Source organism: Neoarius graeffei, chromosome 8 (genome assembly GCF_027579695.1).
Source record: "Neoarius graeffei isolate fNeoGra1 chromosome 8, fNeoGra1.pri, whole genome shotgun sequence".
In the NCBI taxonomy this organism is placed as follows: domain Eukaryota; kingdom Metazoa; phylum Chordata; class Actinopteri; order Siluriformes; family Ariidae; genus Neoarius; species Neoarius graeffei.
In genome coordinates, this window is record NC_083576.1 from 71,627,488 (window position 1) to 71,642,211 (window position 14,724).

The following is a 14,724-nucleotide window of genomic DNA, read 5'->3' on the forward strand; positions in this document are numbered from 1 at the left end:
TGTACAGTTCGCTGCTGCCCATGGAGGGATTTTTCTTCTAATTTTTCCTCACCAACTACATAAATAACTCATCCAATTTTATGTAGCTTCCAGTAGTCTAAATCAATGTTTCTCAACCTTTTTTCAGTCACGGCACCCTTCAGAAGTATGCAAATCCTCAAGGCACCCCCATATAAAATATACGCAGTCACGCTGACCATACGCTGACCCAGGCAGTGATGTTGTGACATGGGAAAGGGGGCCGTGAGACAAATTTTGATGATGCATGAGGCGGCGATGATCTGCATTAGTGTAACTATCGTTTTTTGGAATTTTAATTCATTTTATTTATTTCAATGTTAGAATATATAATTTTTTGACGGCACCCCTAACGAAGCCAGATGGCACCCCGGTTGAGAAAGGCTGGTCTAAATGACCGTTCCGCTCCACGATGCGAGTGGTAAGATGGCGGCCAGCTGGCTTCACTCTGACGAACCTATGAGCTCTCCAGATTTTATATAGAGCTCAGGGTTCGCTCCACTGCCGTTGAGACACCGCCATCTTTGCTGAAAATTTCGGAAGCTCTCAGGTGGTCATGTGATTCACTGCTAGCACTCTGATTGGATGATCTTAAAAAGTTGCCCAAAACAATCAAAATTGTTCAGCTAGAAATTATGTTGCCCAATGTCATTGTGAAAGTGTTGAAGTGCAACGGCCTGGTAACATTGCCCAAAAAGTTGCCCTGTGTATCACCTTTACAACTTTAAAAAGTTACTCATGAATGCTTATTATTACGCAGAGCTCAGCTCTGGTTAGGAATCTGAGAAGAACATCTGAGAAAGTCAGGAACTGCAGACATAGCACCGCAGTTAGGGGGAAATAGTGAGGGAGTGGAATAAAAATTAATTTCACATCACACCAAATAAGGAATTCTAAATACCAAAATCAAATCAGTGTCGATGCAGCAGGAAGTGAAACTGTTAACCACACAGCTAGATGAAATGTATCAGCTATAATACACACTTAAAGTCACCTTTTGGTGTTGCTCTGGCTGACTTACAGTAACATTAACTTCATCAAAAATCAACTCTTAATAATGAGGTACCTGTACTTGTTCAGGAACTGTCACTCTGAAGACGTCAGCATCCTGTTTTCTTCAGTACGACAGCAAACAGAAGCTCAGCTCCATTTCATATGTAGATACGCTTTACTATGCCAGACGTGGCTTTTCTGTTGCATTATGTATGACTTATTGATTGGGGTGTTGAGCTTCACATAGTGGAGAATTTCACTGGTGAAAGTGCTGTCCTTGTTTGACTGAATCAACAACCAAAGAACAACAACACAAAACAGCCATGTATAATGAGGCAAATATTCACTATCATCAAACTCATTTGGCTAAATACTGACTGGGTTATGGGGTGGCATGATGGCATGAGGCAGTGGTTAGTACTGTTGCCTCATCCTCATAGCAAGAAGGTTCTGGGTTTGAACCTCATAGAACACCTGGGGCCATCCTGTATAGAGTTTGCATGTCTTCCCCGTGTCTGCATGGGTTTCCTCCCACAGTCCGAACACATGCAGATTTAGGTCAAGTGGCTGCTCTAAATTTCCCGCTGGTGTGAGTTTTTATTTGTCGCTACATTAGACCTGCGACAGATTGGTGACCTGCCCAGGGTGAGCCCCACCCAAAGTCAGCTGGGATTGGCTCCAGCTTCCTCCATGGTATAGATAATGGATGAATGGATAGATTGACGGATGTAGCATTATCCATCCATCCATCCATCCATCATCTGTAGCCGCTTATCCTGTTCTACAGGGGGGGGGGGGGGGGGGGGGGGGGGGGGGGGGGGGGGGGGGTCGACGGGCAAGCTGGAGCCTATTCAGCTGACTATGGGTGAGAGGCAGGGTACACCCTGGACAAGTCGCCAGGTCATCGCAGGGCTAACACAGAGACAAACAACCGTTCACACTCACATTCACACCTACGGTCAATTTAGAGTCACCAGTTAACCTAACCTGCATGTCTTTGGACTGTGGGGGAAACCAGAGCACCCGGAGGAAACCCATGTGGACACGGGGAGAACATGCAAACTCTACACAGAAAGGCCCTCGCCGGCCACGGGGCTCGAACCCAGGACCTTCTTGCTGCGAGGCGACAGTGCTAACTACTGAAAGTAGCATTATAATTTGTATAATCTATGTGCACTGCTATTTATGGATTACAGTACGGCTTCAGTTTTCTCTCGTATAAATACACTGGTGTATTTTGACAATTTATAAAATGCTATTTTGTCTCCGGTGGAACCTTAATATATTTGTATGAACTGCTGGTTTTCTAATGAGCTTTTCTAACATAGTAAGATGCTCTGACAGCTGTCTCCTTATTATATTTATACAGAAGTTACGCTTCTATATCAGCAGTGGTTAGCACTGTCGCCTCACAGCAAGAAGGTTCCAGGTTCGAACCTCACGGCCAACGGGGGCCTTTCTTTGTGGAGGTTGCATGCTCTCCTCGTGTATGCATGGGTTTCCTCAGGGTGCTCCGGTTTCCCCCACAGTCCAAAGACATGTGGTTAGGTAAAACACCAGCTACTGGGGTTGCACAAGACCGTGTATGGATAGTTTTCACATGATGTCACAGAGTCGGGGATTCCCTAGTGGCGGCCATCTTGCGGGTCAAGCTTACCGTACGGGTGACTGAGCACACATTGTAACGCGTGAGTACAAAGTCTTCAAAAGAACCCAAGCAGGCTATTTAAAGCTAGCAATGGTGCACACCTGTTGTATTCACGGCTGTCGTAATAGGTCAGATGATGACGTCAAGCGGAGCTTTTATGGAATTCCCACTGTACGGGAGCACAAAGGCGAGCAAACAAAGAAACTCAGCATACAAAGGAGAAATCTATGGCTTGCGAGAATCAACCGCAAGGATTATCAGCCTTCCAAACACAGCAAAGTCTGCTCCGATCATTTTATAAGTGGTAAGTTGTTTAAATAAACAATCAATTGTAAATCCGTTACAGTCCATGAAACATACCAAGTATAAGGATGAGAAAAAACAGTGAATCGGAAAGCTGCACACATTTGCGCAGCTTCGCGCAAATGTGCGCAGCTTTCCGATTTAAATCAATTCTGATTTAAATCAACTCGATATTATACACACACATATTTATATGCAGTGTTGAGAGCTCTAAAATTCCAATGTTTACATACCTTGGCTGTAATTAGGACACGACTGTCACTTGTTTTTATATGGTGGACTTCACGGACCCAGCCACAGACAAAATAATTGTATGACTCCAGCGACTTGTATGCTTTGAGGTCGTCAAGTGTGTAGGCACTTTTACTATTCACGAAATAGTTCACAATATCAGGGTACGACATGGATGGCAGCCCTGCATAGTCACTTGAAAATGCATCTTTGTCCACTTCGTAGGGGTCAATTCCCCCAATCAAGGCCAGTTTGGCTGCATACCGTTGTCGTGAGATGTCGTCCAATGTATCTATATACTTCCGTTTGCTTGATTTTGCCGACATTGATCTTTATTTTAGAAAACTGACTATATAACTTCATAAATTCGTCCGAGATAACGTAGCCGGTAATAGCAATGGTCCGTTTTGTTTGCCCCACAAGATGGCGGCTGGATGGCGTTCCCCGGAATGCCGTGACGTCAGCGCTGGTCCCAAGAATGGATAATTTGGGGAGGGCTGCGTCAGGAAGGGCATCCGGTATAAAACCAATGCCAAATCAAATATGCAGATCATAAATTGGATGATCCGCTGTGGTGACCGCTAACAGGAGCAGCCAAAAGAAGAAGGTAGAACTTATGCTTGATATGAAGTTTATCTTTGAGTGGTGAACATATTCATGAGTGAGCGACGGGAACAAGTGAAGATATTTTCAACACGAGAAGATAAACTTCATATCTTTGCGCCACTGTGTATTATACAGTGTGCTGCACTGTGTATTCTTTATATTATATGGACACATTCACAAAAAAAAAAAATACACAAGTGAATCAAAAGAATTTTAACGTTGAACCGGTCCACCATTTTAACAGCACACGTCAAGTCAGTGGGAAAACACTGGGAGTGACATCATCGGAGTGAAATACTGGGAATTATTATACATACAGGACACTTTTTCAATGGAGTAAAAACATGTTCTATTCCCTTCTAGCGGGTTTCATTCATTTGGTTCGATAGCATGCAATATTATCATATTGCTTATCCGACGTGTATTACGTCACTCTACCCAGTGGAGAATGAGTGTTGAATATGGTTTACGATATTGCACAGTGTCAAGACAACATGACATCACATGTCGGAGCTAATGTGAATATCCAATGAGAGAGTTTCTACTGCGCATGCGCACAAGCATTTCTTTGTTCGCCGGGAAAGAGAAAGATGCGTTGAACACCCGAAAGGCTACCAAAACTTCATTAGACATTCTTCACGCATTTTTACAAGAGGAAAACATACCAACAGACATCGAAAAACTGGAAAAGAGACACGCCAGAGACATAAAACTTCCGTGCTAGTGAACGACGGTGACAATTTGCAAACAAACATGGCCACCAGGTTTGCTTCGTTAAACAGGGAAGATTCTGAGAGAATTTTGAAAGAGAAAGACGCTTTGAACACCCAAAAGGAATGTGTATGTACAACAACAACAATAATAATAATAATAATAATAATAATGGCTTTTTATGGTATATCAGATATATTCCATTCAGCTATAACTCATTTCACTTGTTCAATATCATGCTAGCTGAATGGAATGTACCACTCAACGCCAGCCAATATTATTTAAATATGTCAGTCAGATCCGCGATGTATTTCGTATGAAAAATGTGAGTTTTTCAACACAAGAAGATAAACTTCATATCTTCAAGCCAACGTGTGATTTTCTTTGTATTATATCGACACAGTCACAAACAAAAAGTACCCAGATTTATCAAAATTTCTTCACGAGTGACGTCATGGTGGGTGGCATGGTGGTGTAGTGGTTAGCGCTGTCGCCTCACAGCAAGAAGGTCCTGGGTTCGAGCCCCGTGGCCGGTGAGGGCCTTTCTGTGTGGAGTTTGCATGTTCTCCCCGTGTCCGCGTGGGTTTCCTCCGGGTGCTCCGGTTTCCCCCACAGTCCAAAGACATGCAGGTTAGGTTAACTGGTGACTCTAGATTGACCGTAGGTGTGAATGGTTGTCTGTGTCTATGTGTCAGCCCTGTGATGACCTGGCGACTTGTCCAGGGTGTACCCCCGCCTTTCGCCCGTAGTCAGCTGGGATAGGCTCCAGCTTGCCTGCGACCCTGTAGAACAGGATAAAGCAGCTCGAGATAATGAGATGAGATGAGATGAGGTCATGGTTTTGGTTCTCCATGTCCTGAATGTAGCTTGTATGAAAAATACGAGTGGTGCATTACCACTCGTGTCTATTCAATATATAAAAAAAGTTAGACTTTAAAAAGTAAAGATGTACTTACCTGAGCACAAACCAAGTTGATACGAGTATCTATAACAGCACAGAAACCTCTTAGTACTTACATTATACCTGTTTATAGTCTATGTGTAACTAAACAGGAACGGACACTTCATCTAGGCGGCATGGTGGTGTAGTGGTTAGCGCTGTCGCCTCAGACCAAGAAGGTCCTGGGTTCGAGCCCCGTGGCCAGCGAGGGCCTTTCTGTGCGGAGTTTGCATGTTCTCTCCGTGTCTGCGTGGGTTTCCTCCGGGTGCTCCGGTTTCCCCCACAGTCCAAAGACATGCAGGTTAGGTTAATTGGTGACTCTAAATTGACCGTAGGTGTGAATGCGAGTGTGAATGGTTGTTTGTCTCTATGTGTCAGCCCTGTGATGACCTGGCGACTTGTCCAGGGTGTACCCCGCCTCTCACCCACAGTCAGCTCCAGCTTGCCTGCGACCCTGCACAGGATAAGCGGTTATGGATAATGGATGGATGGACACTTCATGTCTAGTGATGAGCTTGGTTCTGTGTGTTTCGAGTTTAGCTCGATATGGCCTTGTTTGCTGTTGCTTACGCAGATTCAGAACCTGAAGGAAACCCTACAGACATGAGAACATGTGAGACGGTAATCTGAGAGCAGGATTGAACTGGGGATCCTGGAGCTGTAAGGCTTGTTCTCTTTGTTTTAACATGTAAACAAGTCCTCTTTCCCCAAATCCACATACGTCTGGGTCTGATTCTTATCACTTTATTTGAAAGCCTGTTACTGTGGCATGAGAACTGCCGCCATTTCTGGCTGAAAAATCACATCACTATGATAAAATGTCTCAAAAGGAACATCAGATAGCTTACATGATTGTCGTTTGTGAAGGTGGATGAATATTCACTCTCTCATTTACAGGTGTGTCAGTCACTGAAACTACCTGTCTGTCTTCAGGCGAGTTTTTTGTGTCGGTAGGGATTTTTTTTTTTAAATCGTTGTTAGAAGCAGCAAAACAAAGCTTTGTCACAGAAAGCTGCAGCATTTCAGGATGAACTGAAGCTATTTGTTGAGGAGACATCAGCAGACATAATAATGCTTCATTATCAGGGAGCATCCTCTTAACCAGGGTGGTGATTAATAGACATAACCACTCAATCACATACAAGAGAGGCTCTGCTGTAATTATAGCAAATCTTCACTCAAACAGATGAGCAGTTAAATGACAGAATGACAGCCTGGCAAGACTTCGCTGCTTGTGTTTTGAACTTAAACACTGAACTTGTAAGGATTTAAATTTAACAACGGTTTGACCAAACAATAGCCAAAAACAAGCACTGGAGCAACATGATGTGATGTAAAGAGACAGAAACAAATCATTGCAGAAACGTTGACCAGTGACTGGAAGCTTTTTGTCCAGCACAAACACAATGCGAGACACCAGAACCTTTCCTTAAAGAGGAGAATGAACATACAGTACCTTAGTCTGTATTAATGCGCTTAACTAGCTAACTACCACACCACACGTTACATCACAGACCACTTTAGTTAGGTTTCTGGGAAACAAAACATGAGACTGAGCAGCACACTGGGCTAGTTATTAAATCCGTCCACCATTTTGAGAAGTAAAATATCTTAAAATCGCAAAATAAACTCTGACCAATTCTTGTACAAGGAGAGCAAACACACATTCCAGCTTCTAGCTATGACTGTTGTAGCCTTGCAACATCCTTTAAAAAAAAAAAGAAAAAGAAAAGAAATAATAGTGCTATGGATGATGCTACAGAACATTATGAAAGGTAAAAGGTAAATTCTAACTTCAGCCCTTATCTTAATGTTTGTACAGTATACAACCTCAATTCCAAATAAGTTAGGATGCATAGTAAACAGTAAATAACAACAGAATGCGATCATTTGCAAATCATGGAAACCCTATATTTCATTGCAAATCATACAAAGACAACATATCAAATGTCGAAACTGAGAAATTATTGTTTTTTGAAAAATATATGCTCATTTTGAATTTGATGTCAGCAACAGGTTTCAGAAAAGTTGGGACAGGGGCATGTTTACCACTGTGTTGCATCACCTATACTTTTAACAACACTCCCCTTAGCAAAAAGAAGTTTATTCAAGTGTACTATGAGTATACTTATTTTTTACTAAAACTGCAGAAGTATACTTGAAGTTGACTTTTTATAAACTATATTTTATATCCTTAAGAATAGTATAGTGAAGTATACTTGGCTTATACTGAAAAGTATAAATAAAAGTCTAAGACTAAGTACATTAATACTAAGACTTATACTTTAATACTAAAACGTATACTTTAGTATACTTTTCACGTTTTTCTGCCACAAAGTACTAATACTTAGTATATCTTGCTCCAAGTGCATAATAAGGTCAAGTCATTGACTCATGCTTAACATTTAATTTATATATTAATATAATATAATGCTGGAGTTTAAAACTTTACAGTATATAGTATGTGTGCTCAATTGCATTATCTTTATGTACCTTAAAATCATACACAAAAACAGAAAAACTTTTGACTTGACTTTATTGATCAATTTCTCCAGTAAGGAAGGACTTGATTTCATAGGTCTTTATTTTTGAAATGTTTGAAAATATATCAAACTTGTTTTCAACATTCTGTCTTGTGATTTTGTAAATGCATCACACTCTTGTGTACATACAGTATGAGTAAACTTTAAGAATACATTAAGGAGTATATTTCCAGTATATAAATAGTAAGCTACAAGTAATATGCCAAGCAAACTTAAAGTATAACAAGTAAACTAGTGAAATAACCAATGTTTATAACAGTATACTTAAAGTATACAATAATAAACTAAAAAATAGGGACTTGAAGTATGTAACTAAGGGGTGTTGTGGCTCAGTCAACTAAAGCGCCGTATCATAAATCTGGGGACCTGGGTTCGATTCCAACCCAAGGTAATTTCCTGATCCCTCTCCTGCTCATTTGCTGTCTCTACACTGTCCTATCCATTAAAGGTGAAAAAAGCCCAAAAAAAGAAGTATATCGATAAGTGTACTTGTGGTATACTTTAAGCATGCAAGAGGGATATACCAAGTACATTGATAGTATATAGATGAGTGTACTTGTTGTATACTTTAAAGTGTACTTTTGCAAACTTAAAATGAACTTTAAAGTATACTTTTATAAACTTGAAATGTTCCAATTTAGTCCGAAAAAGTATTAAATTTGTATACTTTCTAGTACACTAAAAGTACATGGTCTGTAGTATACTTGCTATACTTATACTCATACTGAAGCATACTTAATAAAATGAACTTTAAGTATACTACTTTTTGCTAAGGGTCTGTAAACATTTAGGAACTGAGGAGACCAATTCCTGGAGTTTTGAAAGAGAAATGTTGTCCCATTCTTGCCTGATGTACAATTTCAGTTGCTCAACAGTTCTGGGTCTCCTTTGTCATATTTTGCACTTCATAATGTGCCAAATGTTTTAAATGCGAGACAGGTCTGGAGTGCAGGCAGGCCAGTTTAGCACCCGGACTCTTACTACAGAGCCATGCAGTTTTAATTTGTGCCGAAAATGGTTTGGTATTCTCTTGCTGAAAGAAGGAAGGCTTTCCCTGAAAAAGATTTTGTCTGGATGGCAGCATATTGCTCTGAAATGTGTTTATATCATTAAGCATTAATGATGCCTTCCCAGATGTACAAGCTCCCCATGTCATGTGCACTAATGCACCCTCATACCATCACAGATGCTGGCTTTTGAACTGTGCACTGATAACAAGCCGGATGGTTCCTCTCCTCTTTAGCCTGGAGGACGTGGTGTCCATGATTTCTAAAAAGGATTTCTACTTTTGAGTCGTCAGACCTTGGGACAGTTTTCCACTTTGCTCCAGTTCATCGTAAAAGAGCTCGGGCCCAGAGAAGGTGGCGGTGTTTCTGGATGTTGTTTATATCTGGCTTTAACTTGCATTTGTGGACGCAGTAATGAATTGTTTTCACAGACGATGGTTTTCTGAAGTGTTCCTGAGCCCATACAGTGATTTCCACTACAGACACGTGTCTGCTTTTAATGCAGTGTCTCCTGAGGGCCTGAAGATCACAGGCATCCGATGTTGATTTTCAGCCTTGTCTCTTGCATACAGAGATTTCTCCAGATTCTCTGAATATTTTAATGATATTATGTACCATAGATGATGTGATCCACAAATTCTTTGCAGTTTTACATTGAGGACCGTTATTCTTAAATCGTTGCACTGTTTGCCCACGCAGTCTTTCACAGAGCAGTGAACTCCTCCCCATCTTTACTTCTGAGAGACTCCGCCTCTCTGAGATGCTCTTTTTATACCCAATCATCTTACTGACCTGTTGCCAATTAACCAAATTAGTTTTTTTAGCATTACACAACTTTTTCAGTCTTTTGTTGCCCCTGTCCCAACTTTTTTTGAAACCTGTAGCTGACATCAAATTCAAAATGAGCATATATTTTTAAAAAAACAATAACATTTCTCAGTTTCAACCTTTGATATGTTGTCTTTGTACCATTTTGAATAAAATATAGGGCTTCCATAATTTGCAAATTTTCACATTCTGTTTTTATTTATGTTCTACACAGTGTCCCACCTTTTTTGGGAATGAGGTTGTATTTTTCATACTTGAGCTGTTGACCTACTGCTCACCATTTTCAGGTAAAATTATCATTCTTTAACCATAGAAAAGCCTTTACTCTCAATCCCATGCTTGTGAGGACCTCGTGTAACGCTCTTTAACACTAAGACAAATGCTGCGTTCCATTTACCTCGGAAATCAGAAGTCGAAGCTTGGAATGACATCACACCCGAGTTGCACGTGTTCCAGTACAACAAAGTGAAAAACCAAGGTTTCCTCCAGGAAAACATTTCTTGTGCTTTCTCTTTCAGAATACAGACAACTAGCCAGGTTAGCCATTGTTAGCTATGATCATTCAAATTATTTTTTTACGCCATTTTGATTGGCTGAGCGAACTGCAAATAACTGCCTACAAGTAATGGTCCGCTCATGTGCAGTTACTTCGCATTTTTGTCAACATGGCTCAATTTCTTTATCATTTGACTCGTTGCGTGAACTTTATAATCAGTATTTCAAAAAAAATTTGAATGAGTAAACAATTATTGAACTCAGTTTTCACAAAATATCCTGATTTATTAGTGTCTCACAAGCAATTATTTGCTTCTGCCTTCATCATCGGCAAATAACTCTAAATAAATCTGACTTTAAAGCTAGACGGCCTTTTGATTTCATAAAATCGGTGAAATTTAGTTCCCTCTGAAATTTGGTCATTGTGATACATGTTTATTTTTGTAATATCTCACAAATTATCAGGCCATTCTGTGGCTGGGAAATGATTTAATTTGAGGGGATTCCCGAGCAAATAATGTGCATGAAATCACTCGCTTCACGCAGTCAAGCAGACAGAGGAAGTCCGTGTGCGCATGCGCATGTTTACCTTCTCCTCCCTCTTCTTTTTCTTTTGGGTTTTACAGCAGCTGGCATCCACAGTGTTGCATTACTGCCATCTACAGGTTTACCTTTGACCGTGCACTGACAGTTCCATCATTCTGTCGCTAAACGAACAGCTGATCACACCGAGGTGCTCGCTGACCGCCGATATTTATTAGTTTGGTCCTGCGTTTCCTTTCTTTCGCAACATAACGTTTTTTCTTCTTGCTTTCCATTACTGTAGTCGGTCTTTCACATTTCATTCGCACTCTCACATCCTCCATTTTTCTCTCCTGTTTCAAATTTGTATCCCACAATGCCTTGCACAAACGGGGAAAGCCCACCATGTCATGCATGACATAGTATCTTGAATTGGGTCATGGTGAAGCAGGAACAAATAGCGGAGAATTTAGGGCCACGTGGTGCTAAATTCATTAATTGTTCTCTTTAAAAAAACCTAATAAAATTGGAAGTCTGTGATTCGAATTCAGTAGCTTTCGGTCCACTAAACAAAAATAATTGGGTATTGGGGAAAATTCTTTTTATAACCTACACTTGAAAAATCTGAAAGGCAGTCTACCTTTAAGGGGTGTTCTGGTTAAAATTTCCAACTGGATACATGGAAATTCTGACTTCCCAGTTCAAATGGAACGCACCAAAACCCTCTCCGATACAAAGTCCATTATGATCCTAACACTAAAATTTGCTTAAGTAAAAATACAACTCCTTTTTAAAATAAGTATTATTTTAAAAGCTAAAGTAGAGAAAGAAAAATTCACAAAAGAAAAAGCCACCTGCTGATTTTAGTTACTGATAGAACCAAGGAATGTAGGAAAAGATTTAATAAGGCTAACTAACAACAACTTTATTCCTAAGGCCAAACAAAAAAAAAAATTGTTTCCTATTACATGCCGAAAAAATGTTTCCATGGCGGGGTGGCACGGTGGTGCAGTGGTTAGCGCTGTTGCCTCACAGCAAGAAGGTCCAGGTTCGAGCCCCATGGCCGGCGAGGGCCTTTCTGTGCGGAGTTTGCATGTTCTCCCCGTGTCCGCGTGGGTTTCCTCCGGGTGCTCCGGTTTCCCCCACAGTCCAAAGACATGCAGGTTAGGTTAACTGGTGACTCTAAATTGACCGTAGGTGTGAATGTGGGTGTGAATGGTTGTCTGTGTCTATGTGTCAGCCCTGTGATGACCTGGCGACTTGTCCAGGGTGTACCCCGCCTTTCGCCCGTAGTCAGCTGGGATAGGCTCCAGCTTGCCTGCGACCCTGTAGAACAGGATAAAGCGGCTAGAGATGATGAGATGTTTCCATGGCTATCACCACTCTTTTGTTTCTGGATAACCGGAAACAAAGTATTTTTTTTGTTTGGCCCAATCTCGCAAGCGTTAGCTAGCATGATAATATGGTACAAACTAGCTGAATGGCAATAGCTAGCTGCGACAATAAACTGCCTTAATAAATACACTACCGTTCAAAAGTTTGGCGTCACTTTGAAATGTCCTTATTTTTGAAAGAAAAGCACTGTTCTTTTCCCCTGCACAGCAGGAGCAGAAGTTTGAAAAGATGCTTCATGTGTCTTAGCAGAAGCAAGTGTTAGCTTTCGTCCTTCCTGGGTGGGATGGGAATTGGCAAATGACCAAATTGGAGGAGGAAATGGAGGCGGTTCATTGGGGTTATATCATCAACTCTATACTATAATTTGCAAAATGTTTGCAGGTGTAATGATGTGCAAACATAAAACATGCTCGCTGATTTTCTAGCAGCATACACTACCGTTCAAAAGTTTGGGGTCACTTTGAAATGTCCTTATTTTTGAAAGAACAGCACTGTTCTTTTCAATGAAGATCACTTTAAACTAATCAGAAATCCACTCTATACATTGCTAATGTGGTAAATGACTATTCTAGCTGCAAATGTCTGGTTTTTGGTGCAATATCTCCATAGGTGTATAGAGGCCCATTTCCAGCAACTCTCACTCCAGTGTTCTAATGGTACAATGTGTTTGCTCATTGCCTCAGAAGGCTAATGGATGATTAGAAAACCCTTGTACAATCATGTTAGCACAGCTGAAAACAGTTGAGCTCTTTAGAGAAGCTATAAAACTGACCTTCCTTTGAGCAGATTGAGTTTCTGGAGCATCACATTTGTGGGGTCGATTAAATGCTCAAAATGGCCAGAAAAATGTCTCGACTATATTTTCTATTCATTTTACAACTTATGGTGGGAAATAAAAGTGTGACTTTTCATGGAAAACACAAAATTGTCTGGGTGACCCCAAACTTTTGAATGGTAGTGTACATAGTGTACATATAAACACACAAGCTACAAACTGTTAATATTTAGGAATTTCGATCAACTGCTTGAAGCTGTCCAGTGCTAACAAGGACATAGTGGCTCATCTGGCCTGCCATCAAAACAACCATGACGACCAAAACATCAAACAGAACTGAAATGTGACGATGTGAGAGAGGACCAACCTCCACGACAAACTGTTTACAACAGGAAAATCAACAAAGGACTAAATTTTGTTCCCCAAAACATTAATCAGAACTGAATTTTCATGATAAATACAATTCCAGTCAGAAGAAAATGTGTTAAGTTGACCTAATTAGCAGTTCGTTAGCAAAAATTGACAATACAATGACCAAGTTTTGTGCAGAAGGTCTAGTTCTTTCAAATAAAGCAATCAGAACTGAAATCCATTGAGAACTGAGGGAGGGAGGAGACACGATTTAACAAGAAAATCAACAAACAAATGACCAAGTTTTGTTCCTCAAGGGAAGATCTACCCAAAACCTCGATCAGAACTGGAATCGGGTGAGAACTGCAAGAGGAGATACAATTCTAACAAGAAGTCACAAAATTCGTTAAGTTGACCCAATTAGCAGTTTGTTAGCAAAAACTGGACAATACAATGACCAAGTGTTGTTCAGAAGGACTAGTTCTTTCAAACCAAACAATCAGAACTGAAATCCATTGAGAATACAAAAGGGAATAAACAAAACTGCACTGGGAATAAACAAAACTGCAAACAAATTATTTACAACAGGAAAATCAACAAACAAATGACCAAGTTTTGTTCCTCAAAGGAAAGATCGACCCAAAACATCGATCAGAACTGGAATTGGATGAGAAATGAGAGAGGAGATACAATTCCAGTGAGAGGCCTGGAAAATTCGTGAATTTGGCCTAATTAGTAACTCGTTAGCAAAAAATTTGACAAAACAACAACCAAGTTGTGTGTGGAGTGATGAGTTCTTTCAAGCAAAACACTTGGAATGGAAATCCGTGGAGAACTGATGGAGCAGATACGATTTAACTGAATTGTGGACGCCAGATGGATGACAGACGCCACGCCACGGCAACAGATCATCAGCCTCATGCCCAGATGAGCTAAAATTGTCATCTTAAGATGTTAAGAGAAATGCAGTGCTGCAATGTCGATCTACATTTCTTCTTAAGTCAAGAGTATGAACGAGAAGAAAAACTCAAGTTAAGATAGAAATAAGCAAGCTTAAGTTCTAGCGATGCTAATCTGAAACCCAACCTTCACCATCTCTATAACTTGGCTTTGGCCACCAGACATCTCTAAACACCAAGATAACGCAATCATTTCTTGGAACAACCTTCCAGTTTCACTATCTGGAATTGCACACATTCACTATTCTCACACACACACACACGAATCCACTTACCGTCATCCTCACACTCCTCTGGTGGTTTGGCCTTCTTGGCTAATCGAGGATCAAGCCATGATGTTGTTTTGGTGTTGTGACTAAGAAGAAATGGGGGAAAGAAAGGAAAAAAAGTTGGATGAAC

At 40.6% G+C, this 14,724-nt stretch overlaps 1 protein-coding gene across 1 annotated transcript in view; it reads right to left on the reverse strand.

The window, feature by feature from the left end:
- magi2b (membrane associated guanylate kinase, WW and PDZ domain containing 2b) overlaps positions 1–14,724 on the reverse strand; it is a 485,372-nt gene that overhangs the window by 184,195 nt on the left and 286,453 nt on the right. Inside the window, exon 6 of the mRNA XM_060928197.1 lies at positions 14,601–14,680. Within this exon, the coding sequence (XP_060784180.1) occupies positions 14,601–14,680 (80 nt within the window). The remainder of the gene's footprint in view (positions 1–14,600; positions 14,681–14,724) is intronic.